This window comes from Sebastes umbrosus, chromosome 12 (genome assembly GCF_015220745.1).
Source record: "Sebastes umbrosus isolate fSebUmb1 chromosome 12, fSebUmb1.pri, whole genome shotgun sequence".
Taxonomy (NCBI): domain Eukaryota; kingdom Metazoa; phylum Chordata; class Actinopteri; order Perciformes; family Sebastidae; genus Sebastes; species Sebastes umbrosus.
The window spans coordinates 7,676,995-7,692,401 of record NC_051280.1 but is presented as its reverse complement, the minus strand read 5'-3'; the positions used below and the strand labels follow the sequence as shown (position 1 = coordinate 7,692,401).

The 15,407-nt window shown below is 38.3% G+C and overlaps 1 protein-coding gene across 2 annotated transcripts in view; it reads left to right on the top strand.

The window, feature by feature from the left end:
- LOC119498104 (zinc finger protein GLIS1) overlaps window positions 1-15,407 on the top strand; it is a 62,984-nt gene that overhangs the window by 36,024 nt on the left and 11,553 nt on the right. For both annotated transcript variants that reach the window (XM_037786605.1, XM_037786604.1), the window contains exons 5-7: window positions 5,649-5,810; window positions 10,743-10,856; window positions 14,347-14,455. In XM_037786605.1, coding sequence (XP_037642533.1) covers window positions 5,649-5,810; window positions 10,743-10,856; window positions 14,347-14,455 — 385 coding nt within the window. The remainder of the gene's footprint in view (window positions 1-5,648; window positions 5,811-10,742; window positions 10,857-14,346; window positions 14,456-15,407) is intronic.

The following is a 15,407-nucleotide window of genomic DNA, read 5'->3' as shown; positions in this document are numbered from 1 at the left end:
GCAGAGAAAAGTCTTTCCTGCCTTTTTGAAGTTAATCCTCTTCTGAAACATGCACATAAAGTTTTTATCGTTATGTCTCGGTCGATTTGATTTAACCTGCGGTTACCGTGGTAACAGCAAGTGAGGATTAAGACTACAAGTGCCAGAATTCGTGGGGCAGCAAACACTTGTTGAGCAGCTACTTTGTTAGAAATATTTTTCCATAATATCGATATCAACGATTAGTCAATTAATAAATTAGTTGATCGACAGAAAGTTAATCGAGAACTATTTTGATAGTCACGTTTCGATGTTTCATTCATTATTCAAGCAAAAAAGCCAAATATTCTCTAGTTGCAGCTTCTCAAATGTGAGTTTGCGGCATTTCTCTGTCACATGTGACCGTGCCGACCACGAATAGTATCAAAAATGTGTTTTGATTACATAAAAATCTTAAGGATCATAATTTTAAGTAGCATAGGATGTCATAAATTATTTTGTGATGTTTGCTCCTACAGAAAAACTTCTGAGCATTTTCTGCCTTTTCGTGTTTCTGAGCAACTTGTCTGGTGAAACGTGCAGGCTGTTTAAAAGTGTGATGGACTATAAAGCTTAGAATGACAAAAATACGACAAAAGAAGCACGTGCATTTTGAAAAGTTCAAGACGCACATCCAAGAACGACAAAACCAGACCAGTTAGGTCCAAGAGGAGACGGAGACTGTGAGGTTTCTGCATTGACCGTCACAACAGTGGCCTTTGAGCCCCAGCACAGCGTCACCTTGCATCACTTCTATCATGAGTCATTTTTTGAAACTCAACTTTTGCTGCTTGAACACGTCCGTCCCATGATGACCTTCAGTTCGGCTCCAAATCCCCGTCCCTGAGAGTGACTAACTCTCCCCGTAACTCCCAAGCGACTCCTTCGCTGTCATCAACCTGAGATAAATAATTCATTCACAAATCTTCACTCCGGGACACACTTCCTTCTTAAGTGAATTAGTTCATTAAAAAATGACCTAATGTGCTGCCAGCTTGTGAATTTATTACCGTGGCGAGTCGCCTGCAAACAGATTAATGAAATTAAATCAACATCAACAAAGAAAAGTCAGTCACACTTGAACTACGTGAATAACGTCATTTTATTTTCATAAAGCGCTCAGGCCAAAACCTAGAAAATTAAGTCATTCCTAGTGCAGCGGTGGAAAAATGAATCTCTCACATGAATGTAGTCAGTGTGCGTTAATGAATTCAGCCTCATTTAGCAGCTCGTTATATGTCAAGTCTCAGATCAGACAGCTGTTACTACAAGTGTTTTTAATCCACCTGGTCGAGTCATCAGTCATAATTTATGATGCTGAAATGACATTCATGTGTAAATGCATTTAATGGTCCTTAATAAGTCCTGTGATATTTCATATTTCATATTTTCCTTACTGTCAACAAATCCCATGAAAAGACCAAAACCAACAATGATCCTATAACGAGTGATGTCTGTGTAGCCAAAGCTGATTATATCTATATCTATATCTATCTATATATTGTCAAAGTTAACGCGATAACACGTTAACGCAAATTTGTTTTAACAGCACTGATTTCTTTAACGAAACTTATGATTTTGAGGTTGTACCGGGCTCAGTTTTAAAGCTAGAGTGAAGATACTGGTATCATATGAAACTATAAAAACCTAAGGAATCAACATACCAACTATGACCAACCATGTCATACTAGCTTTTCCGGAAGGAGGCTAAATAACGCTCCAAACTTTGGCGAGGAAAAACTGCCACGGCCATTTTCAAAGAGGTCTCTTTGACTTCTGACCTCAAGTGATGTGAATGAAAATGGGTTCTATGGGTACCCACGAGTCTCCCCTTTACAGACATGCCCACTTTATGATAAGCACATGCAGTTTTGGGCAAGTCATAGTCAAGTCAGCACACTGACACACAGCACAGCTGTTGTTGCCTGTTGGGCTGCAGTTTGCCATGTTATGATTTGAGCATATTTCTTATGCTAAATACAGTACCTGTGAGGGTTTCTGGATAATATCTGTCATTGGTTTGTGTTTTTAATTGATTTCCAATAATAAATATATACATACATTTGCATAAAGCAGCATATTTGCCCACTCCCATGTTGATAAGAGTATTAAATACTTGATTTAAGGTACATTTTGAACAGATACAAATATGGGATTAATCGTGATTAACTATTTTAAGTTTTGAGTAAACGTTCGGAGAAATTGCGCTGGGAGTGTGATGACGTAGATTTTGTCCAGGAGACCGCTGTTCATGTCCTTTTGTGTTAAGTTTCACTTTCACGTTGCAATCAGCTGTTCATTCGTGTCTCGTGTTCACAACGTTCAGTGTCATTTTCACTTTATAAACGTAGTAGTTTTAAGCCCAACCATGTTGTTCTTTCCAAAACAACTAAGTGGTTTTGTTGTCAGAAACTTAAAGTGACGCCAAGGAGCGTGACAAAGTGGCCGTATGTGACAAGATGTGATGAGAATCCATCTCCAAACCTTTTTTTTAAAAAAGGAAACTATAAGTTTGTGAGTCACTTTTTAAAAAAAAATGTATGTCTTCATTAGGAACCAGTGGGCTTGGAGCTCAGAGCCACAGACAGGAAGTCAGAAAGTATTGACAGATTGATTAACACATTGGTGGCTTGGTATTTTCATGCTGTTAAATATTGCCAGCCTTCAATCCTTTAAGTACAAACATTCGATAATTAAATGATTTAAATGGGAAACATGACAAATGACCTGGACCTCTTTAAATGTCAGAGTGAGTTTCCAGTTTCCTTGAATGTTTTAGATTTGTTTTGATCCCCCCATTTTTATGTACAAATAAAGGAAAACATCATTATTTTGGTAAAAGAGACTTTAAGGAAACACACAGGAAATAACAAACTGTAACAGAGCTTTAATAAAGCCGTGCTTGTATTTATACTCCGTCAAAGATTTAAGAGATCTGTTTCTATTTAGGAGCTATATAAATTATATTTATATGGGTGGGGTTACATTTTGTTTTTTAAATAATGTTTTCACTACAGTAGCCATGGGGTAAATTGACTTTCCTCCTTTCAAACAACTCAAACTAATGTGTTTAAGTGTGTCAGCTCAGTCCAAGCTGCAGCATGTTTAACATGTTACGTCCTCAGTTTCCCATCACATGAAGAGTCTTAATCTATAATAAGTGTGCTCATATACCTGTAGATGTGTATTCTTATGTGTGTTTGAGCACTTGAATATATTCAGTCACTGGTCTGTTTTTTTTTTTATGGGTTGCTTTTAATATCTGTTTTTGTTTTTTGTTGTTTGTCAAGACGATTTCAAGCCTTGGATTAATTTCAACATGATGTAGTGTTTTTTATGCAGAGACTTATTAAACTAAACGAGGTGACTGACATTTACTGACTCATTAGCAAGACCTAATAAAACCCCTGGAATGAGTATTGGGTAGAAAAAACGTTTCCATATTTTCCTCTGGATTAGTTTAAAAAGGATAAAACGCTTTATTCTTTTATTTTACTTTAAGAATCGGACCAGGATCTCATTTGAAGACTTGTTTGCAAAACAATATTAATCCTCATTTAAATATCTCTAAAATATATGGTCTCATTTAAATATCATGTTAACCTTCAACAAACACAATGATTTGCCATAATTTTATGTCTTTATCCTTCTCTTTGTTAGATTATTTTGATCTAATGATGAATGAAACTCATTAAAAACGTTCAAAATGTGTTGGATTTACCTCATAAAGTGAATCGAGAATGTTTTGAATCCTGGAAAATGTTTTAAAATCCTCTCCTGTGACCGTCTAAACTCCCTGTTGGAGCTCCAGGAGGTTTAAATCAAACCATGAGAAATATTTCCATTTAAACTTTGACTTACATGCCAGAAATGAAAACACTGGTCATTTTAAGTCTGTGAGATTGAATGTGACACCGTTTCTGTAAAGATATAAAGCTTCACTTTACAGCCTGCAGTGTGCAGCCTGCTGATATTTGCTTCTTGTCTGGCTTGAGTCCAACAGAAACGCTTTTACCAGAACCTACCACAGTCTGGTGTGTGTGTGTGTGTGTGTGTGTGTGTGTGTTCTATGTGGGAAAAGGTCATTACCTGACGTTTATGATTCAATAACCTAAAATGTATGAAGTTATAGTGTGATATATCACCACTTTGCTAGTTATTTTTGTTGGATCAGACTTCAACATCACTCATCTGTAATGTGAAAGTGTGATTTTTATTATGTGTTAGTTGCAGGCCAACATACTTTTAAAAGGTGCAGATGGAATCTGTATGTGATTTGTATAAGAAGATAAAAGTTCTGACGTTTTAATTTCTTTTGGTTACCAGAAGTGAGATAAAAATGAGGATTTATACATGTTTACATGAATATAAAATAATTTTAAGGACCACTGTGTAACATTAAAGGGGATCTATTGGCAGAAATTGAATATAATATTAATAAGTATGTTTTCTTGAGTGTATAATCACCTGAAAATAAGAATTGTGTTTTCGTTAGCCCTTCATACCTATATAGGGAGTAGGTCCTCTTCACGGAGTCCGCCATGTTGCTCCGCCATGTTTCAACAGCAGCCCAGAACGGACAAACCAAACACTATTAACTTTTCCTGCTTGGGCCGGAGTCGATAATGTTACTCGCTCCCGTCGTCGCCGCTCTCTCTCTCTTGCTTCACCACTCACTTCTCTCATACACACACTACACACTGGCTCCCCTCCAAATGCCCTACAGTACAACTGGCTCTCGATAGGGCCATTTGTGTTTTTGCGTCGGCTACTGTAGTTCTTCTACATGCTTGGCACACTGGAGAGGTTTCAGTTGGTTGACTGGACAGACTGCTAGATCCTACACACTGGACCTTTTAAAAGCGCCAATGAAATTCAAACTGCCTTGCATTTTGCATTATCACATTTTGTCCCTGTTTGAATGGTTCTTCCGTCTATCATTATGCAAAATATGCATCAAAGATAGTTATCAACACACAGTATCAATCGGCATCTTGTGAGGAGCTACAGCAGCTACGGGCGTGGCTTATGTGTGTGAGACCAGTGGAGACCATTCAGAGAGACGACACAGAGAGGTGACTGTTGGTTCTAAACAACAATGGTGGCTCCTGAAGAGGTTAGCGTAGATGCTGCAATAGCATCAGTTTTTTTCCGAACTAGAGAGTATTTCTTCAATGAAAAAAGAGCAAAGAACGGCACTGAAGGCGATGTTTCAGATAGTTTTGCTTTCATTAGTTTGATTGACAGATGGTTCATCCAATCACCTGCCAAGTATTTTTTGAAAGTGCATGCCCTTTTCCAAACAGTCTCCAATGAGGGCTTCTCAGATTCATGTTCTGTGTAACAAACCATCTGACAAAGTCGGGTTAATGAAAGCTCAGTATTTATGTTAAAAGATATTTTGACCTATCACTAGGCCCTGCAGTGGGTATCAGACTATGCGGCCATAAATCTACTGGGCCCTATGACACCACTCTGTAGTCTGACCTGACCCAACTTACCTTTAAGCTGCCTTTAACTCCTCCTCTAACCAAAGAAACCTTTTCTTTTTAGATATTGTATGTCACTCTCTTTAAATGGTGGATGTGTCAGGTTGTAGTAAGACTGTTTGTTTATATTTTCCTTGTCAGTTTGAGGGCTGCTCCAAGGCGTTCTCACGTCTGGAGAACCTGAAGATCCACCTGAGGAGCCACACAGGAGAGAAACCGTACATCTGTCAGCATCCCGGCTGCCTCAAGGCCTTCAGCAACTCCAGCGACCGGGCCAAACACCAGCGCACACATCTGGACACGGTCAGTAACGCACAGCCACCCACACTGACACGTCTTTAAGAATACACTTTACATTAAAAACACCTTATTCTAGCATGAAAGTGTATCTATAATATGAACCCAGTGAACGGCATTTTAGTATTGAACACAACACGACACGAAGAGCTTTACATGGTTTCACAAGAGAGTCTCAACTCAACATCTTGTCATTCTCTGCTTTTGCTCTGTTCAACTTTATAAAACCAGGCAGCAGAATTCACCATCTAATAATAACCATATATGATGAAACTGATGGGAGAATTTATCAGGGGATTCAGAGAAGTGGAGGAGACGGTAATGAATTAAGGCTTCTGCGGCAAAACAAGTTATGAAATCTACCTCTAATGCAACCTGAGAGAAAACAGAAAACACTCTTATTCCAGTGGTGGAAAGTAACCAAGTACATTTATTTTTTTTATTTATTTAGGCCATCATATCTACAAAGGAGTGGGTCCTCTTCCCAGAGTCCGCCCTGTTTCTACAGTAGCCCAGAACGGACAAACCAAACACTGGCTCTAGAGAGAGCCTTTTTATGTTTTTATGTTGCCTGAAGGCCACCGTAGTTCTTCAACACGCTTGTGAAACTGCGGTAACGTGAGCTGCAGATAAAAGGAAGGAATGAGCGGAGGGGTATTCAGTTGGTTGCAATCTGCAACCACATCACTAGATGCCGCCAAAACCTACACACTGTACCTTTAAGTACAATTTGTAGGTATTTTATGATACTTCTACTTCTGCTTAACTAGATTTCAGAGGCAAATATTGTTCTTTTTATTCCACTACATTTATTTGACAGCTCACTTTGAAGATTAATGTCAGCGGTCGAGTTGCATTGTGGGTAAGGAGAAGCTAGGTTTTGACAAGGAATGTGTGGAACAAAAAAGACGATATCTCTGGTTCTGTTCCATCGATTTTGATACTTAGGAGTACAATGCTTAATCGGTGAAGTACTCTTTTAAGTACAGGATTTTCCATCACCTTTCACGTCTGCATAAAATCATTAGGAACATTTATGTAAAAGCCATCCTTAATGACAAAAAGCCATCACTTTAAAACATATAAAACCTCAATCGCCTGTAGGCTTTACATACACAGACTTCTTTATGATACAATATTTGTTGGTAATAAGGGGTTCACTTGAAAGTGCTGCTCCCCTCTTTCCTCTTCTGTCTGCACACAGTACAGAACATTCTTTTGGATTGTGAAACTACATACCTGCTGTGGATTTATTCTATAAACCACAGTTATTTTTACTCCTGCTGACAAGCAACGAGGATTTAGCAGTAATCCAGCAAATCAGATCTCTTATTACACGGGTGAGATGGAGCTGTGCGTTGCACTGCAGTGTTATTACAACAAGAGGAGAAAGTTATTTTCTCCTTTTTGTGGTTTCACGCTGGCTAATAGCGGCTTCGCAGTTGCGTCACAAATCAAGGATCAGACACATCTGGCGCCATCACAGAGCCCTAGAGAATGTAAATAATTGCTGAATATAGAATAACAACCAACCAAGAAAAGACTGGTGTCAATGCAAGTTATTGAAGTTTGACTAAATATCTTGTATTGTGTTACTAATGTTATAAATAATAGAGCGTTATGAAAGATATGTTTCCAAAATGAGGTCAGTGTCTTGCAGACGTGTCTCAACTAAAATAACCTGAACATTTTGCTCGTTTTTGGATTTTTTTATCCGTATAAACGGGCATCTCACTGCAATTCCTGCATGATTTGTTACCTAATGCGTTTTTAAGACTGTATTGATTTTTTAGATAAAGATAAAACAGCAAATGTTGAAATCAACAAGACCAATCAATGGGGAAATGATTATAAGTGAACAATCAAAACAGCAAATGAAACTCTGGATTTTGTTGTTCTCTGTTGGCTTTGACTGCTTCGTTACTTTGTTTAGTAAAAGCATTTCAGTCATAAACATCTTGAATTGCAACATTACAAAGGAAAGCTTTGTTTAAGCTGTCCTGTCGATTTATGTATTTCAATATTTGTATAGTTTTGACACACATAATTGCACTCTGACATGTATATTCATCAATTTATGTCCTAATTTTTAGCAGCTGACACAACCACTATGCATGCAATCACTAAGCATACAAGGACAGTAGAGTTTAACACTTCATCATTCTTTTCACCTCCCAGGGAACATTGTTCAGAAATGGTTTCATGAGAGCAAGATATTGCCCAATTTTTGCCAGCGGGTAGGCACTGTAGAGGTTTACTTGCTCTGATGCCAGATATGTGTTAGAGTAATTGCACATTTGAAATTTGAAATTTCTCTCTTTCTGTCTTTAAGTGTGCTAAATATTTTCAGTTCCTCACTACAAATTAACCCCTTTAACAGAAATATAGTGATTTTTTTTAACATTAGTCCTGGCCCTTTTGTTTCCTGAACATGCATATTTCTCAGAAATCATACTGACTTTCTTTTATTTTAAACAACTTTTGAATACTACTTTGGTAGTTTCTGTCATTTTGACCTAATACATGACTTGTGCCATTTTAGAAACCTATCAAATCTCTGAATTTCAGAGCCTTTAATTTAATAAACAGTGGGTTAGTTGGTTCTCGGTAGAGCTGCAACGATTAATCGATTAGTTGTCAACTATTAAATTAATCCCCAACTATTTTGATAATCGGTTTGAGTAATTTTTTAAGAAGAAAAAGTCAAAATTCTCTGATTCCAGCTTCTTGAATGTGAATATTTTCTGGTGTCTCTACTGAGAGTAAATTGAATATCTTTGAGTTGGGGACAAAACAAGAGGTTTGGGGAACCCTTATCAACATTTCTCACCATTTTCTGACATTTTATAGGCCAAACAACTTATCGATTAATCAAGAAAATAATCTTTAGTTGCAGCCCTAGTTCTTGTTACCATTACGCAGGTCATTATTTTTGACTTGTGATGTTCAGATTCTGGCACATAAACCTGAAAGATTCAACTAAATAATGTTCATGTGTTTTCATGAAAACGTAATTCACTCCACTTGGTGAAATACTCAGTAATGAACAAAGGGGAAGAACTGTAATGAATTAGATTCATGGAAATGGACTCATTTACTCGTCCAAACTTACAACTTTGATTAGATTGTGAAATACAGATGACACAAGAGCAGAAACTTACTGCTTTCAAGTTAAATGGTACAAAAACATCTACTGTATATGTAAGAACTTTCTCCATAATAGTTCTGTTTATAATATAAACACATTTCCAAGCATGTTCCTTGATGTTTATTATAATGTCTTTTATTTTGAAATTACTTTTGAACCTTTGCTATGGAAGGCATACTCCATCTAGAAATTACCTACTGAAATACATGGTCTTTCATTTATACGCTGATTGCAGATAGATGATGATCTAATGAATAAGTTGATTTATGGCTGATCATGAGGATGTATATCTGAGCTATTCCTCTTAACTCTTCTCTCTCTTCCTCTCCTTAAGCCTGCAGACGAAAGGTAAATAAACTCCATTTTCAGTTGAGGAGTGCGTTATGTACAATGTTGACATAATCTTCATGTCCTTCCTCTCTCTGTTAGTACAGATGTCATGCTAAGTAACCACATTTATCCTGAATGTTTGTGTGTATAATACACAGGACTGCTGTACACAGTATCACACATGTAAACCACCTGGATGTGACTCATTTTAAATTGTACTTTTATTTATAAACACAATTATATTTTGTGTTTGACATCATTTCCTTAAACGACATCATGTGGTGAATGTTGGGACCTGATTTACAAAGTCCTAAATTTGTGTGAGTCTCGATATAAAGTAAAGTATAGAGTATATAATAGAGGGTTCAGTCTGTACCATTTTGTCCAGTGGTGGAAAGTAACCAAATACATTTACTCAAGTGCAATTTTGAGGTACTTGTATTTCCATTTAATGCAACTTTATACTTTTTACTCCACTAAATTTATTTGACAGATATAGTTACTACAGTAGTTACAAAAAACAAACATATGATCAGTTAGTAAAACACAATTTGTTAAAGATTAAACCAGTTTAATTTGAATAACTGAAAGAAAAGAGCTCTTTGAATCCCAAAGAGATGAAAGATTATCCAATATTTCACTAAAAATCAAAGATTAGGGAAAAGTCCAAAAATGTTTCTGGACATTCGTGTAGCAGAACTTTGTTTTTATTGTGTTTTTTACCCCATTAATTAATCCTCTCACGACCCCTCAGATTTATTTTGTGTCACTTTGGAGCAATATTTTACATCATCTTATTTTTGTTGTATACATTTTGTTTGTTGAATATATCGTATTTTGATATTTATTATGTCTAGCACCGTACTTGAGGGGGGAACAGAGCATTTCACTGCACAATGTAGAGATATGTTGAGTATGTGACAAATGAAACCTTGACATTTGAAAACCAACCCCTAGGTTGGGAACCACAAGACTAAACTACCACACTTCACAGTAGTATATAATGATATATATGTGTAATAATAATAATAATGGCACTTTTACTTTTCATACTTTAAGTACATTTTGATTATAATACTTCTGTACTTTTACTCAAGTAAGATTTTAAATGAATTACTTTTTCTTGTAATGGAGTACTTATACATCATGGTATTGGTACTTTTACTTAAGTAAAAGATGTGAGTACATCTTCCACCACTGATTTTGTTAACCATGAACCTAAAGTACCATAAACTCATAAAATGAATATAAATAAAATAAACTTTAGTGATGTGTTGTGTGTTTCAGGGTCTGTTTTGTTGCCTGGTGGCATGTTTTTAAGTATCCACAGATAGTGTCATGTTTTGTGTTTATGTGTTATATGTCAGATTATGTTTTTGGAACGTGAAAACACACATCGGTATTGCCTCATAGTTCCTCCTCACTTCTCATCATCTCTTCTTGTCGTGGTTTGTTCACAGAAGCCGTACGCCTGTCAGATCCCGGGATGCACCAAGCGTTACACCGATCCCAGCTCGTTAAGAAAGCACGTCAAAGCTCATTCAGCCAAAGGCCTTCAGGAGAGGGAGGTCAAGGTAACAACAGCAATCATGTTGTGGACATGTTGGACATTTAGCTGAATGTGATTACCTCTCTGAACACTAACATCCTTAATAAAACCTTCCTGTGTTTCTAAAGATAGATTAGGTTACATTTTAATAGATGAGATTAGATGTGGTGGAAAGGCAGGGCTATAAATATAAGATTTTCTTTTTTCAAAGTAGTTATTAAAAGTAGGCATTTTTAAGCTTTTATTGGACAGGAGACAGTAGAGAATGATACACAACAAAGGTACACCGCTGGACTCGAAACAGTGGAGTTGCGGTTACACGGTCAGGATCTTAAACCACTAGGCCACCACTAAGCCCCCATGAACTATTTCTTTATTATTATATTAATTCTGATTGAAATTTGATTTTGTATGAAAATAAGATTCATATCCATCTTGTGGTTAACCCTAATCTTTACTACTCTTAGTCTCTGGGCAGTTTTAGGATGCAAATAGCTATTTCTGAATCTTTCCTGCCATGACAAGAATAATATTCAACATAAAAACCACAATTCATGAATTTTTATGAAAATGGTCAAATTCAAATATTATATTCATTTTCCAGTAAGTGAACTTTGTGCTAAAATGTTGGTATAAAGTATAGTCCACTTCAGTGTCAATTTCCCAAACTCTGATGTTATAGATGGAGAAGCAATGTTATACCCTTTTTTCCCCATAATTAGCGTGTACAAGCAGGTTTTTTAAACACAGGAAAACCCACTAAAATTAGACCAGCAGTAAACGAGTATGCCATTCTCTTTCTTTCTATTGTGTCGCATTCAACGTCATGAACGCACCTGAAAACGGGGAAACGTACTTTTTTAAAGCCCCCCTCCAGCCAGTTTTACTTCCTGTTTTTTGGTTAACGTTCTTTCCCAAACAGAGAATGGGGTTGTGGTTAATAGTCAGACGTAATTTAACAAGATTACATCGTTTTTAACCCAGTTTCGATGAAACCAGTTTAGATGAATTTACTGTTTATCAGACCACAAATGAGACAAGAATTAGAGCAACACACCAACTCTCTCACTCGCTCTCTTTTACCGTCTCGTCCTGGCGAGGCGGCCATCTGGCTGCTGCTGCACCGAGGAGCCGCACTGCCGTACGCCGGCCACACCGCAACGGGCTTTTGTGATTGATTGTGATTCATTTATTTCTCTGACGGGGCTTTTCTCTTGTTTTCTCTTGGGCTGAAAGTGTGAGCTCCCTGTCGTCTGGACCCGTTAGAGGCCGGCAAACCTCCAAAACTGCATCGGCTGCTTTCCATTAATTTATCTCCAGGAGGAGACCGTAAAACCAGAGAGAGAATGAGAGAGACAGTTAGTGTGTTATTTTGTGTAATCCACTGCGTTGATTGCACCGTTCTCGGCACAAACAAATGCTGTTGCGAAAATAAACAACACACTAAGCTACAGTGGAGGAAACTAAATAATAAAATGAAAACCCTCAGTTAGCTAATTCAACAAGTTGGACTAGTTAACTACACCTAACTAGCTAACTAGAACGCAAGCAGGCGTGTCCTGTAGTACTGTAGACCTGCAGATAGACCTACATGATTTATTAACAGTATTTACTTCTGTTTTCAACCTGGACCCTGTTTTCCAGTGTTTTGGTATCTAAGTTGTCCATGTATTGGTCCAGTATTGAAGGATAAATCTGTAACCGGCAGCCGTGAAACGAGCTGCGAGGGCAAGTGAGCAGCGTCAATTTACCGATACGTCGACTAAAAGTGTTTGTTTTTGCCACCGACAGGCTCAGATTGTTATTAGAAGTGTCTGACAACATTATGGAAAAAAGACCCTACAGAGAAATAAAACACTTTTCTTATTTTTCGGTGTCCGGTCTGTTTGTTATTTTGTCAAAGTCCCGCTCAAGGAGAAGTCTCGTTATGAAATCTGAATATCCGTGTACTCTGGCTCAAATAAATATGGGCAGCCTTCGAATTCAAAGACCTCCTCGACATGGTGGAAATCAAATAAATATTCAGCCGTGACTTTGAAAATCTTTTAGATAACACTAAACTAGGCTCGCATTCGCGTTTCCACCTTGGATGTATTCCACTATTCCACCGTTGTCTTCCAGCAACACGTCACCTCGCCAGATTTCACAACGAGACTTCTCCTCGAGCGAGAGTCTTTCCATAATGTTGTCAGACACTTATAATAAAAATCAGAGCCTGTCATGGCAAAAACAAGCACTTTTAGTGGACGTTAATGACAGTGTCAGCTTGCCCCAATAGCACCATATTGCAGCCTATGAACAGCTGCCGTCTACAGCGCTCTCCCTCAATACTGGACCAATTTCAGAGATCGTTGTCGCTATTAGTCAGTCAGACACAAAAACATGGGAAAATCGATCCAGGTTGAAAAATACCGAAGTTACGCTTTAAGACAGTATGGAAGTTTGTTCCCCCTTTTTTAGAATTAAGTTTAATGATAAAGATGGAGTGAATTTCAAAAGAACCTCTTCAACAGAGAAGGGTTCCTCAGTGGTTCTAGGTAGCATCTCTGAATGAAGAACCCTTGTTTCAGAGAGCAACAGGAGGAGTGAGTAAGCATGTTTATGATTCAGTAGGATGAAATACAACAAAACAAAGTATTACACACACTCCCTGGAAGTCAGAATAGGGAGCCTATTGTTCAGCGTTATCTGGGCCTTGTTTGTTTTCTATGGACCGTCAGTGACACTGGGGCTTTGTGTGTATTCCCATGCCTTGTTTGGTTTAAACAGAAACACGTGTGCTTGTAAGTTGTGACATGGCTAACACGCCCTGCGCTGCAGTAAACCCTGTGGGGATAAGGAGGACTTTGAAATATTAAACATGCACTTCATAAACTCCTCACGGTTATACATTTCTTCGAGCTGATGCGTCACAGCTCTTGAAGTTTGTATCTTCATAAACACTGGTTTGGGCGCACATTTTTCGCTGATTATTCATACGTCTTTTGTGGTTCCTGGGTGTCCTTCGCGAGCTTTGCCGCGAGTCCTGGAGCTGTCTATAAATTGTTTTGGAAAGTCCTGGGGGATCCTCTGTTAGCGCTGGATAATAAAATAAATTGTCTTGCCTTAACTTTGTTAGAACATCTTGGAATAAGATTGCCTAACAAGATTTCTGGATTTCGAGAAGCTGGATCGCAAGACGAAACGAGAACCAGGCATCTGGTTCAAGCATCATTTCTTTGAAAAATGAACAGTAGAAAACTGCCTGCAGGGATCTCGCTGTGTTTCCAATTGATCTACTGTATGTAATCAAAAGAGAAGTGGATCATTTCAATGTTCAGCTCCATGGGAGCTGCGTTGCCCAACAGCAAAACACAATTGGAAGACAACTAAGCTGCAGCTTTAACATAATTACTCTCATCCCTACATGCAGGCAGGCATCTGCACATGCTCGCCAACGTGAAACCAGGATACTAAATGTACCACGATATACTTTAATCATCTGTATGAACATCTGTATTCTGTCTGTTTGACAGGTTCAGGTGCACACAATGCTGGAATCGGACATTTTGAGCGATTGTCTGGCGAGGCAGCATCTCCACCAAGGAAACGGTTCACCTTTACCCAGCTTAGATGACTTCACAGGTATGCACAGATGAACCGGTAGTAGAAGCAAATGGATATCGGCGTTTAGCCTCAAACGCCTCTCTGGAAATGGGTGAAAACAAAGAAAAAGGGGTAATTGCCCAAACACCTGGGCTGTTAAGCTGTCTCTTTCATTTTCTCCCATGGCCTCATTTGCTCCTTTTCCTCTCCCTCCTCTCCCATTCCTTCGATGATAGCTCATCATGCCAGTGTTTACCTTGTCCAATTACCGGGCACTGACTGCGGGCAAGTTGGCCCTCTCCCCTCCCGTCCCTCAGCTTCTCCAAACCGGTTTTCCAGCCAAGCTTTTTCTTTCCCTTTCAATGGCTGAACCGGGATCAAGAAGCTGTCAGGTACACTGAGGCTCAGTTGGCAAGAGAGAGGGGAGAGTGTCCAGGAGAGCTGTCCATGTCTATTACTTCAGACTACTTGCAGCTTTACCCAGAAGACTTTGAGGGAAAAGCCTCAAACGGCACACTACCAGCTATGTTTATTCAGGGTGAAACAAGCATGTCAGTGTTTAATTCTGAAAATGTCCCAAGAGGACTTTCTCCTTATCAGAAACCTTACTTTCTGACTGTTATCTATATATACCTGCGTATGCACATTACTGTGTTTATGCTGGATTTTATGGTGACATATGCTATCATCATCAGCTGCCCTTAAACTCAAAGCCAAGTGTTGAAAGCCCTGCTGGTATCTCTGTTACAGCTTTAAATGAACGCCACCAAAAAAACTATGTTTTAGTGTCAAACACTGGCCTCCCGTAGGTTTGAATCTCTGAAAGGTTTGTAGCTTGATTCTTTGCAGGGAACTTCAGCTGGGATTTGAACTGTTACAACAGACTTGACTTTTACTGTGAAAAGAATATTAAAATGTCCAAAGAAACTATTCTTACAGCATTATTCACGTCTCCCCTGCCCATGTGTGTGTGCTCCGTGTGTTAAAAATA